This window comes from Hemicordylus capensis, chromosome 7 (assembly GCF_027244095.1).
Source record: "Hemicordylus capensis ecotype Gifberg chromosome 7, rHemCap1.1.pri, whole genome shotgun sequence".
NCBI classification, from domain to species: Eukaryota; Metazoa; Chordata; class Lepidosauria; order Squamata; family Cordylidae; genus Hemicordylus; species Hemicordylus capensis.
Window position 1 is genome coordinate 10,075,441 of NC_069663.1, and position 11,969 is coordinate 10,087,409.

An 11,969-nucleotide genomic window follows, 5' to 3' on the forward strand; every position below is an offset into this window, starting at 1 on the left:
TAACATCTAGCCTAAATCTGTGCCCTTCCCATTTCAACCTATTGATTCTAGCCCTACCCTCAGGAGCAGGAGAGGACGAATCCACTCTTCTTCCATGTGATAGTCCTTCAGATAGCTGAAGATGGATATCGTAGGTCTCCCCTTAAGCTTATCTTCTCCAGGCTAAACCTGCCCAGCTCCCAGTGGCACCCTTTGGACCGGACCTCTGGGCAGAAGTCCGGTCCCCCGCAGGCCTGGGGAGCCCCCAGATGCTGAGCCCGTGCTTGCAGTTACTGCCGTGCCATGCTGGATGGCCAAGCGTGCCTTGCGCGAGCGATGTCCAGACAGGCAGTGAGGGCTGGCGCCGTGCCACACTGCCTGCTGGCCTGCCCGATCCGGCCAGGCTCGGAGTTCACCGCGGCGGTGGGGCCAGGCCGGACAAGAAGGGCTGCCGAACGAGCATACAGCCGAGCCAGCTCTTCAGCTGCGCCTGTGCACTGTGTGCACACTCGCACATGTGACACTGTCACTGCGAGGCAGCAGCAACAATCAGCAGGCAGGAGCCAGCAGGCTCGGCTGCCTACGAGGGAAAGGGGTGGTGGCAGCGGCGGTGGCAGTGGTGGTGGCAGTGGTGGTGGCGGCATATGGGGAGAGCGGAGAAGAAATGCGGTGGCAGCAGCCAACAGGAGCAGAAAAGCTGCAGTTGCTGCGCAGGGATAAGCCTCGGAAGAAGTCCACATTTCTCCCCCGCCCCCACCTTCCCCTGCTTCCCCTGCCTTCTGGAGAGTTTCTTCCCTGTGTTTCTCCCCCCACCTCCGCCTTTGCTGGAGTGGAGGCGAGGGAGGAAGAGGGGAGAGTGGCAGCTTGGCAGGACTCTCTTCGGGCACAGTGTGGTGTGTGCTGGCCAGTGGGAAGTTTCTGATTCAGAATCTCTTCTTTAAAATACAAACGATATACATAGAGAGAGAGTGGAATTATTTTAGTTGCAGTTCCTTAGTTGAGTTTTATTGATTGCTTTTAACTTCAAATTGTATATCTGTTTTAAATGTGTTAAATTTTTGCTTTGTTGTAATCCGCCTAGGGACTTTAGAGTGGGCAGTATATACGTGTGTGCAATAAATATGGAGAGGTGAGGGTGCTTACGTTGCAAACGGGGGCCCCGTTAGCCCATTAGGTCCAGGGTCCAAGCCACCAGCCTATCTTGTGGTGGGTGGTGGCAGCCAACAGGGCTCCCGGTCCAGGCTCCAAAATTACCTCGGTGCACCTCTACCAGCTCCTTCAACTATTCCCAGTAGGACTTGGTCTCCAGACCCTTTGCCATCTTAGTTGCACCCATTCCTCATCTGCCCCCTTGCCTCCCTGGTCTTGTGGTTGCAAGCATGAATTGTCCCCTTTGCTAAGCAGGGTCCACCCTGGTTTGCACTTGAATGGGAGACTACATGTGAGCACTGTGAGATGTTCCCCTCAGGGGATGGAGCCTCTCTGGGAAGAGCATCTGCAGGATTGCATGCAGAAGGTTCCAAGTTCCCTCCCTGGCAGCATCTCCAAGATAGGCCTGAGAGAGACTCCTGCCTGCAACCTTGGAGAAGCTGCTGCCAGTCTGGGTAGACAATACTGAGCGAGATGGACCAAGGGTCTGACTCATGATAAGGCAGCCTCCTATGTTCCCCATGGTTGCTGTTGCTGCTTCCTCCTACTGCTGCTGCTGGGAAAGAGAGCACCCCATAGCCAAGTGCCTGAGGTGGAAGTGGCACAACCGTTTCTTGTCTCAGCAACTGGCCACCAGGCACCTCCTTCCCAAACAGAAGACAAGCAGATGGCAGCGACTCTCTTCCAATCAGGTTGTCCACATGCTCTCCAAGTTCTGCTCTGTCTCCTTCCATTTTTATCTGAATCATTGACGCCCTCGCACCTTTAAGGGATGGCATTTGCCAAACTGGATACTGCCCAGCTCCTGTCGGCGATCCCCCAGGCATCATTTCAAAAGCTGCTCTGCAACCTTTTTGATCTTAAGCGCCAGCCGTCTGGTTCCATCTTGGTTCAAGTGCAGCCCGTCCCTTTTGTACAGGCTCGTCTTGCCCCAAAATATATCCCAGCGCCTAACAAATCTAAACCCTCCTCCCGGCGCCACTGTCTCATCCACGCATTGAAACCCCTCAGCTCTGCCTGTCTCACTGTACCTGCGCATGGAAGAGGTAGCATTTCTGAGAATGCTACCTTGGGGGTCCCGGACTTCAATCTGCTCCCTAGCAGCCTGAATTTTGCTTCCAGGACCTCCTGACTGCATTTCCCCACATTGTTGGTGCCAACGTGCACCACGACAGCTGACTCCTCCCCTGCACTGCCTATCTAGTTGCTGCATGACATCCGCAACCTTGGCACCAGGCAGGCGGTCTACACCAGGCGGTCTACACACAGATCATAGACAACAACAACAACAACAAATATTTATATACCGCTTTTCAACAGATGTTTCCAAAGCATTTAACACAGAGAAACAAACAAATAAATAAGATGGATCCCTGTCCCCAAAGGGCTCACAATCTTTTAAAAACCCATCTCTCTCTACCCCAATGATCAAATCGTCCACTACTAGGAGGCCCCACCCACCCAGAGGCCCTAACCACATCCTCCCCCTGTGCAAGATGATATGAGCTCATCATCCACAGAAGGGGTCTCTTCTAAGGGAGCGTTGCCCTATTTCTCAGAATGATGTCCTCCTTCCCCGAGACCTTCATTCTCCCTGACATCAGAGGAGCCATCAGCCTGGGAGTGGGATGCCTCTATCACATCCCTGAAGGTCTCATCCACAATACCTCTCTGACCTTCTCCAGATCCATCACCTTGGTTTCAGTGGAACGAACTTGCTCCCTGAGAGCCAGGAGCTCCTTGCACCGAGCACACAACCATGACTTCTGCTCATCGAGCAAATAGTCATACATGCAGCATTCTGTGCAATATACAGGGAAGCACCCCTTCCCCTGCTGGCTCTCTCTCTCTCCGTAGCTGCTTTTGTTGGCTGCTTAGAGTATTTGGAGATTGTTTATTTGAAAGTTAGGTCTTAGCTGTAGTCAGCTATTCAATCGTTTAAACTTTCTTTCCCGAGAATATGAAAGCAGGAGTAGTACTTACCTTGTATTCCCACTGATTTCCTTGTGATCAGGGGGCCTCCTTTCGAGCTCCCTACACACTTGCCTGCTAAACTCCAGTGACTCTGTTTGCTAATCCCTGTTCGCTAATTTCCGTGACTGTTGCCTCTTATAGAGAGAGAAGGCTTCAAACTGAACAGGAATGTGGCCCCTTTCACCAGTTGTGACTCACCTCACAGCCCTAGCTGCCTCTCACCATGCAAGAGAGAACAAAGACTGAAAGCCAAACAGCCCATAACATCAGCCCTGGCAAAAGCAAGCTCTGGCAGAAAAACAAACACCGACACATACATTGGGACTTCCCTGCTAAAGAGAAACCAGCCCCTCAAAACCTCCCCTTCCTCCTGATCGTGGTGTTGATAGAAAAGCTAGCTTACTTTCTCAAGTCAGCTCCTCCTCCTCCACAGGAGGCTTCAAACTCATATATGTGTATATACACATATATACTAACAAATCTAATGTCCTCAGAGGAATGGGGGTTCCTCTTGTCCTAGTCCTATATGACGAAATCAAGAAGTACACTTAAGCACTTTCCAACGGAGGGTGGTGCTTCTTATGTAATATTAATGGACTTCATCAAAACTATTTATCAGTTATGTGTATACATGCACTGACACTTACTCACACATATATACATTTTTTTATACACACACACACACACACACACTATACAGTATATGCTGTCTGTGTGTGTGTGTGTGTGTGTGTGTGTGTGTGTGTGTGTGTGTGTGTGTGTGTATTCTCTCTTTCTCATGTTATGTTATGGTTATGGTTATGAGATAGTTATGAGTCACTGGCTGGCTTACATTCAGATTATGTTACCCATAAGCAATCTTATTGAAATTAATAGGACAATTTTTTGTCCTATTAATTTCAGTGGAAGTACTTATGAGTAATTTAATCTGGATGTAAGCCAGTGACTGGAACAGCCTGTCTCAGAACAGTAACATTTAAATCTGTGTGTTCGTGCAGGGGTACCAGAACTCAAGGTTTTTATCAGAAGGGGTGCATTTGTTTTTAAAAGTTGGGAACCCCCTGCTCGAATAGGTGATAACTGAGCCATCAGTTAGGACTGAACAAACCGTCATCTGGGCATCCCTTTGTTTCTTTTCTCCCTCTGCTCTAGGTATCTCTATCTTCTGTTCTGTGAAGATGATGTGCTTTCCCTCGAGGACTGGGTGTTCAACACCGAAGCCCACCCACTGCCCGTGAACCGCACAGACTTTATCACGAAGACCAGTGTGCAATAGGAGCATCTGCAGCAGGGTGTGGTGGGTTATTGGCTTCCCCCCCTTTCCAATGAAGGAATGCGTGATGTTCCTGGAAAGGTATTTTGGGGGCATTCGTCCAATTCCGGACAGTATTATATTGGGGAGTATAAAAACTGTGAAACAAAGCACCTTTGATTTTTTTTCCTCTATGAGGAACATTATTAGCCTGGAAATGAAATGTTGATTATGGGCCATTACTCACAAAATCATGGACATACCTTTCTCTACGGAGAATTTCTATGGAATCCACTGACTTCGTTTTCACATGTCCAAAGGATCAGGAGTTTGCCATTTAAAAAGATATTGCTTTTTGCCACTCTTCTCGCCCTCCGCCCCCACCAGTCTCTCTCCTTTGATTTTTATCATGTTTATGATTTATGCTTTTCAAAAAAATACATCTTATAAGTTCAATGCCATAACTGGACCAAAAAGTGTCTGTAAAATCCCAAGCCCCAAATACCTTTTATATCTCTCTTCCCCCCTCCCCCCCCACTCTTAAAATGTTTACTGTCTATCGCATCATGTGTCACTTCACTTTCTAATGTTTGAAGTTTTTTTCTGGGATTTTTGTTTCTCGTTTTTGTTTTAAATTTTCATTTGAAGATAAATATTACAAGGCACTTGTAATGATTTCATTTCTGTAATACTCAGAGATGTGAAATAGAATAAAAATTCTTGTCTGAGAAGAAGCATGGCTTGATTCCTCCGAGCTGTATTGGCACTGAAAATCCAAAGGAAAGCAAGAAATGAGGTGGAGGTGGAGCAAGAATGGCAACTTTTGCTACAGGAGCCGATGGGAGGAGTGTCTACCTTTGTGGCTCTGGTGGCATGAGGTGAAGTGCAGAAAACCTTCACAAAGCTTGCACTTGAACAAGTTAAATCTGGCAAGTAGTTGCTGCCAATATTATCAGGGATAATATTAAGAACAGTCCTGCTGGATCAGGCCCAAGGCCCTCCAGTCCAGCATCCTGTTATACACAGTGGCCTACCAGATGCCTTTGAGAAGACCACAGGCAAGAGGTGAGGGGATCCCTGGAGATAGTGCATCACATCTTGAACAGCTACTCCTAGAACGGGTGGGGAACCTTGGCCCTCCAGCTGTTGTTGAACTACAACTCCCATCATCCCCAGCCAGATGATGGGAGTTGTAGTTCAACAACAGCTGGAGGGCCAAGGTTCCCCACCCCTGTCCTAGAACATGAGCCTGGTGGGGTGGACAGTACCATCTGGGAGGAAGAAGGCTCACTGTGGTTTCTGACAAGATCTACACCCCTAGAGATGGAAAATAGGGGATAGCCTTGCAACCCTTTCCACATGGCATTATGCTTTTAGCAATAGCAATAGCACTTACATTTATATACCGCTCTATAGCCGGAGCTCTCTAAGCGGTTTACAATGATTTAGCATATTGCCCCCAACATTCTGGGTACTCATTTTACCGACCTCAGAAGGATGGAAGGCTGAGTCAACCTTGAGCCCCTGGTCAGGATCGAACTTGTAACCTTCTGGTTACAGGGCGGCAGTTTTACCACTGTGCCACCAGGGGCTCTTTTATTGTCCTGACCATCAAGCCTGCCACATTTGCAGTGCCGTTTCAAAATCTTTTAAGCACTTTAAAAACACAACCGCTGTACAAAAGGGACGGGCTCTATTCAAACCAAGATGGAACCAGACTGCTGGTGCTTTAAAAAGTCACAGAGCAGCTTTTAAAATGATGCCTGCCAACTGGAGCTGAGCAGCATTCAGTTTGTCAAACGCCAGCTCTTAAGGTGTGAGGGTGTAAATAATTCAGATAAAACAGAAGGGGACAGAGTAGAACTAGATAAGGGGCAGACAGAAGCCTGAGCTAGCTGGTCAAAGAGATCAAATGGCCAAAAGAGAGAGAGAGCACACAACAGGTAAGAGATTCTGCATATAGGTGTTTATATGCTAATGCTGTGAACCGCCCTGAGCCATTTTGGAAGGGCGGTATATAAATCTAATAAATAAATAAATAATAAATGCCAGAAGCTTCTGAGCTAAGATGGGCGAGCTGGAGTATATGGTTGCTAATGAAAACATAGGTATAGTGGGAATAATGGAAACATGGCGGAACTGTGAGAACCAATGGGACATGGTTATTCCTGGATATAAACTCTATAGAAAGGACCGGGAGGGGCGAAATGGAGGTGGAGCAGCACTGTATATTAAAGAAGGAATAGAATCTAACAATCTGGAAAACCAGGATCCTCCATAGAAACTCTGTGGGTGACAAGCGAGTTTGAGAAACATTTAGCTAAAAGCATCAAGGGGAATAACAAAAACTTCTTTAAATACATCAGAAGCAGGAAACCTGACAGGGAGGCAGTTGATCCATTAGGTGATGGAGTGAAAGGAGGATATGGATGTTGCAGAGAAGCTAAACGAGTTATTTGCATCTGTCTTAATGGCAGAAGATACTGAGCATATACCTGTGCCTGAACCGGGCTTCTCGGGGACAGAAGCTAAAGAACTGAGTCAGATGAGAGATGATGAGAGGCAACATTCTAAATTGTCTGGAAAAATTAAAAATTAACAAATTGCCAGGGCCAGATGGCATCCATCCAAGAGTCCTTCAAGAACTCAAATGTGAAATTGCCAACCTCCTTGCAAAAATATATAACTTATGCCTAAAATCAGGCTCTATACCAGAGGACTGGAAAGCAGCCAATATAACACCAATATTCAAAAAGGGATCCAGGCAGGATCCAGGAAATTACAGGCCAGTTAGCTTAACATCTGATGCAGGCAAATTGATAGAAAGCATTCTCAAGGATAAAATTGTTAAGCATATAGAATAGCAGGCCCTGCTGAAGGAGAACCAGCATGGCTTCTGCAAAGGGAAATCTTGCCTCACCAACCTTTTGGATTTCTTTGAGAGTGTCAACAGGTGTGTGGATGAAGGTGATCCAGTTGACATAGTATACCTGGACTTTCAAAAAGCTTTCAACAAGTTCCTTACCAAAGACTCCTATGAAAACTTAGTAGTCAGGGGATGAGGAGACAGTTTCATGTGTGGATTGATAACTGGTTGAAGGACAGGAGACAGAGTGTAGGAATAAATGGACAATTCTCTAAATGGAGGGAAGTAAGAAGTGGAGACTGGTGCTTTTTAATTTATTCATAAATAATCTAGAAGTTGGGGTGAGCAGTGAGGTGGCTAAATTTGCAGATGACACCAAACTATTTAGGGTAGTGAAATACAAAAGAGATTGTGAGGAGCTCCAAAATGATCTCTCCAGACTTGGGGAATGGGCAACAAAATGGCTTCAATGTTAGCAAATGTGGTTCAATGTTAGCAAATGTGGTTCAGTGTTAGCAAATGTAAAGTAATGGGGCAACAAACAAAAAAATCAACTTCACATATACACAGATGGGGTCTGAGCTGTCAGTGACTGACCAGGAGAGGGATCTTGGGGTGTGGTGGACATCTAATTGAAAGTGTTGAATCAATGTGTGGTAGGTGTGGGAAAGGCCCATTCTATGCTTGGAATAATTAGGAAAGGTTTTGAAAATAAAACAGCTAATATTATAATGCCCTTATACAAAACTATGGTGTAGCCACATTTGGAGTACTGCATACAGGTCAACATATCTTAAGAAGGACATTGCAGGTATATAGGACATAAGAAGCTGCCATTTACTGAGTCAGACCATTGGTCTATCTAGCTCAGTATTGTCTTCACAGACTGGCAGCGGCTTCTCCAAGGTTGCAGGCAGGAATCTCTCTCAGCCCTATCTTGGAGATTCTGCCAGAGAGGGAACTTGGAACCTTCTGCTCCATCCCCTGAGGGGAATATCTTACAGTGCTCACACTTTGAGTCTCCCATTCATATGCAACCAGGGTGGACCCTGCTTAGCTAAGGGGACCATTCATGCTTGCTACCACAAGACCAGCTCTCCTCTCCTTGTAGAACTGGAAAAGGTGCACAAGAGGGCAACCAAGATGATCTGGGACCTTTTAGTTTAGAAAAATGACGATTAAGGCGAGAGATGCTAGAGGTCTATAAAATAATGCATGCTGTGGAGAAAGTTGATAGAAATTTTTATCCCTCTCACATAACACTAGAACCAGGAGTCATTCCATGAAACTGATTGCCAAGAAATTTAGGACCCACAAAAGGACCTACTTTTTCACACCACACATAATAAACCTATGGTATTAGCTGCCATAAGATAGCAGCCTGAATGGCTTTAAGGGGTTTAGATATTCACGGAGGACAGGTCTATCAGTGGCTACTAGTCTGAGGGCTATAGGCCACCTCCAGCCTCAGAGGCAAGATGCCTCTAAATACCAGTCGCAGGGGAGCAAGAGCAGGAGAAAGGGCAACATGCCTTCATCTCTTGTCTGTGGGACTTCTCGGAGGCATCTGGTGGGCCCCTGTGCAAAGCAGGATTCTGTAATAGTCGGGCGTTGGGCCTGACCCAACAAGGCTGTTCTTGTACAACAATATCAATGTTGTCAGAGGAATGAACATGAAAATAGGCGGGAATGTCCTTCAAAGATTATTCCATGGGGAGGATACAACCACCTGTTCATTGTTACCCTGACCCTTTGCTCTGTGCAAAAATGACTGCAATTTTATCCTAATTGTTTGGGGTAGGGATAAAGCAGGGGTGCTAACACAGAGAAGGTTGTAAGTGCAATGATGCTATCACCTATTTCCCATCTCTTGAGGGCTAGACATCACATAACAGACACACAGATATAGGGACCAGACCCTGCAATAAACTCAGATGGCAACTCCTGTCCTGTCTATGTATTTAGTCAGGCAATACTATTGCAGAACCTGATAATGTTACTCATTCCATCGGGGCTCATTCACCCTTTTGCGAAACCAACAAATCCCTCTAGAAGTGGTTCTCAAATCAAGAAACCCTTGGAGCCTAGCAAGTCAGTGGAAACAGACCACAGATCTCCAGTGGGAGGGCTTCTGGAAGAAAAGGAATTTTTTTTAAAAAAATAGAACCTTGCTTGAGACATACAAAACATGAGAAGGAGAGATCAGATTGCTCCCAGAATCACTGCCAGTGATTCTTTAACTGGCAACACTGGGTATGGAACCTTGGACCAAGGAAGCACACGCTCCACTACTGAACTGTGACCTTTCTGTGAGAGTTGTTACGGTAGTTCAAAGCAAACACATGCCAACTTTGCAGGTCATCATAGATCCTTGATCAGGCAGAATGGAAAGGTAGACAGATCTTGGCCACATTCTGAACGGCATTATATGAATGTTGTGAATAATTAATTAATTCATTATTTTACATTTTATATCCCGCTCTTCCTCCAAGGAGCCCAGAGCAGTGTACTACATACTTAGGTTTCTCCTCACAACAATCCTGTGAAGTAGGTTGGGCTGAGAGAGAAGTGACTGGCCCAAAGTCACCCAGCAAGTATCATAGCTGAATGGGGATTTGAACTCGGGTCTCCCTGCTTCTAGTCCAGTAATCTGACCACTACACCACACTGCCTCTCTTGGTTTTCTAAGGAAACCAAGCCTGAGGGAAACTCTGTATGACCAGGAAGCCGGGACGGGCTGAGGCTGCTTATGTTGACTCTCTGATAAAGGAAGACTCTTCTCTACAGCCAGCCTACATGTACAGAGGAAAAGGAGTGCCAGTTAACACAAGAGGCTGGTTCTCACAATCCTAATTGGGTTAGGAGAGTATGGCGTGCTCCCAATTGGTGGTTGTCTAAACTCAAACAACACAGTAGGAGGAAGAGAGAATGATTGTGTGAGAGGTGGGAGAACAAATGCACCCTACCCAGATAATCTCCCCAGCATTTTTACCCCACTCCCACACGAACAATCTCCCCTCCTATCCTTTTTAGTTCAAATGATCACCAATCAAGAACACACCCAGCTCTCCTACCCAGATTAGGATCGTGTGAATGAGCCCAAGGCAGATCTAAGTAGAGATGGAAGTAATAGCATACATGGGGTAGCAGTTCTGTACCAGGAACCATATGTGAGGTAGCAGTTCCATACCAGTTCTAATACCAGAAGTTCCTCACTTTGGATCCCCAGATATTGTTGGGCTAAAATTCCCAAAGCCATTGTGACTGGAGATGCAGGGAGTTGTAGTCCAGTCATATCCGGGGACCCAATGTTGGGGCTCCCTGCTTCATGTTAAGATTAGATCCTGCCTAGTTTTTTGTGTTTTGTTGTCCACCTTCAGATTGACCTCTTATAAATTTTCTCCCTTGCCACTAGCAAGATTTTCACTGCCACACCGAATCATTCCTAAACGGTGAGCTTCTTGCATTTGTTTCTCTTCTTGTCAAGTGCTCGTTCGTTTCTCCATGGGCCCAAAGAAAAGGGGAAAAAGAAGGCACTTCAAGCAAGCTGTACAAGACAAAGGTTTAATTTTGAATGCACACCTCTGGAAGCCCTGGAGGGAAATAAGACTGTCAGATGGGGGCTTTAATTTCATCTTGGGGATAAGGAGGCTGACAAATAATCTCCTAGAAGGATAGTTGTTAGTGAGAAGCCTTGGGGATGAGTCATCCCATTGAGAGGTTTTGATAGCAGGGAAATAAGCTTAGCCCAAAGTAATTTTACAGTGGATTAAAATATGTTGCTTCTGGAATCAAAAGCTTTCTTTTGTCACAAATTGAAAAGTGTTATTCCAGGTCTGTGGGTTTTTCTTAATTTATAATTCTGATTGATTTTTCAAGTGCAGTGCAACAACAGAAGCCGTAGAAAGCAAAGAGAGTAGCCCATCCGGCCCTATTCCACCCCAACCCAAGTGGCATGCCATCCCCCAAATGCAAAGGGGAAAAGGAGAGAGGCAGAAGAAAAGTGAGGGTGCAAGTGCATTATTATGCCGCCTTCTTTTGATCTGGGCTGCAACAGATCATATCTGACAGGTGATTGTACTTTCATTGCCAGGCAGAGAAGAGATGGCACTCACAGCCATTAGGAAGCAGAAAGGCCTTAAAGCACTCGGTTGCCCCACTTCCTGCCACCCCATACAGATCAAAACCCCAACATTTCATGTTATGAGCCCCCAAAGCAACAGAGAAATGGCACTAAATCTTGTCGATCAGTCTGGAAAGTTCATAGGCGGTGCAGGACTGTGTGAAATGCAACGAGGGACTGGAAGACAGTGATTGATAGAGGAAGATTGAAAGAACTGAATATGTATTGCTGGCCAAATGGCCTGCTAAGGAGGGGTGTGACGTTCATGCAGAAAGACCCAAAGAGTGTCAACATGAGAGGTAGGGAGGGATTGTTTAAGGGATGATATAGAAGAAGTGTAATTACTAGGAGTAATGGGAGGAAGTTAATCACAGGCTGGTTGAAAACAAATCTTTCCGCTCAGTGTCAGAGACAGTTCAGTTGGGTGTTGCGTGCCACACTGAAGAGTCCCCATGTAATTGCTTAATGCAGAGGGCAAGTGAAGCCTGGTGCATCAAGAATGGGGACTGTTCAGCACACAATCCGTGCAGTGTTCAGCACACGGCTTCCTTGTACCTCATGCAAGGTGCCCCACATTCATTAACTCGTTTGCAAAGCTGCTGAAAGAGGGTCTACTAGGCACTAGA

At 46.3% G+C, this 11,969-nt stretch overlaps 1 protein-coding gene across 2 annotated transcripts in view; it reads left to right on the plus strand.

Annotated features, from left to right (window-relative positions):
• MAN1C1 (mannosidase alpha class 1C member 1) overlaps positions 1 to 5,088 on the plus strand; it is a 207,296-nt gene extending 202,208 nt beyond the window's left edge. For both annotated transcript variants that reach the window (XM_053268110.1, XM_053268109.1), the window contains exon 12: positions 4,255 to 5,088. In XM_053268110.1, the coding sequence (XP_053124085.1) occupies positions 4,255 to 4,378 (124 nt within the window). In that variant the 3' untranslated portion in view covers positions 4,379 to 5,088. The remainder of the gene's footprint in view (positions 1 to 4,254) is intronic.
• Positions 5,089 to 11,969: the final 6,881 nt, after the last annotated feature.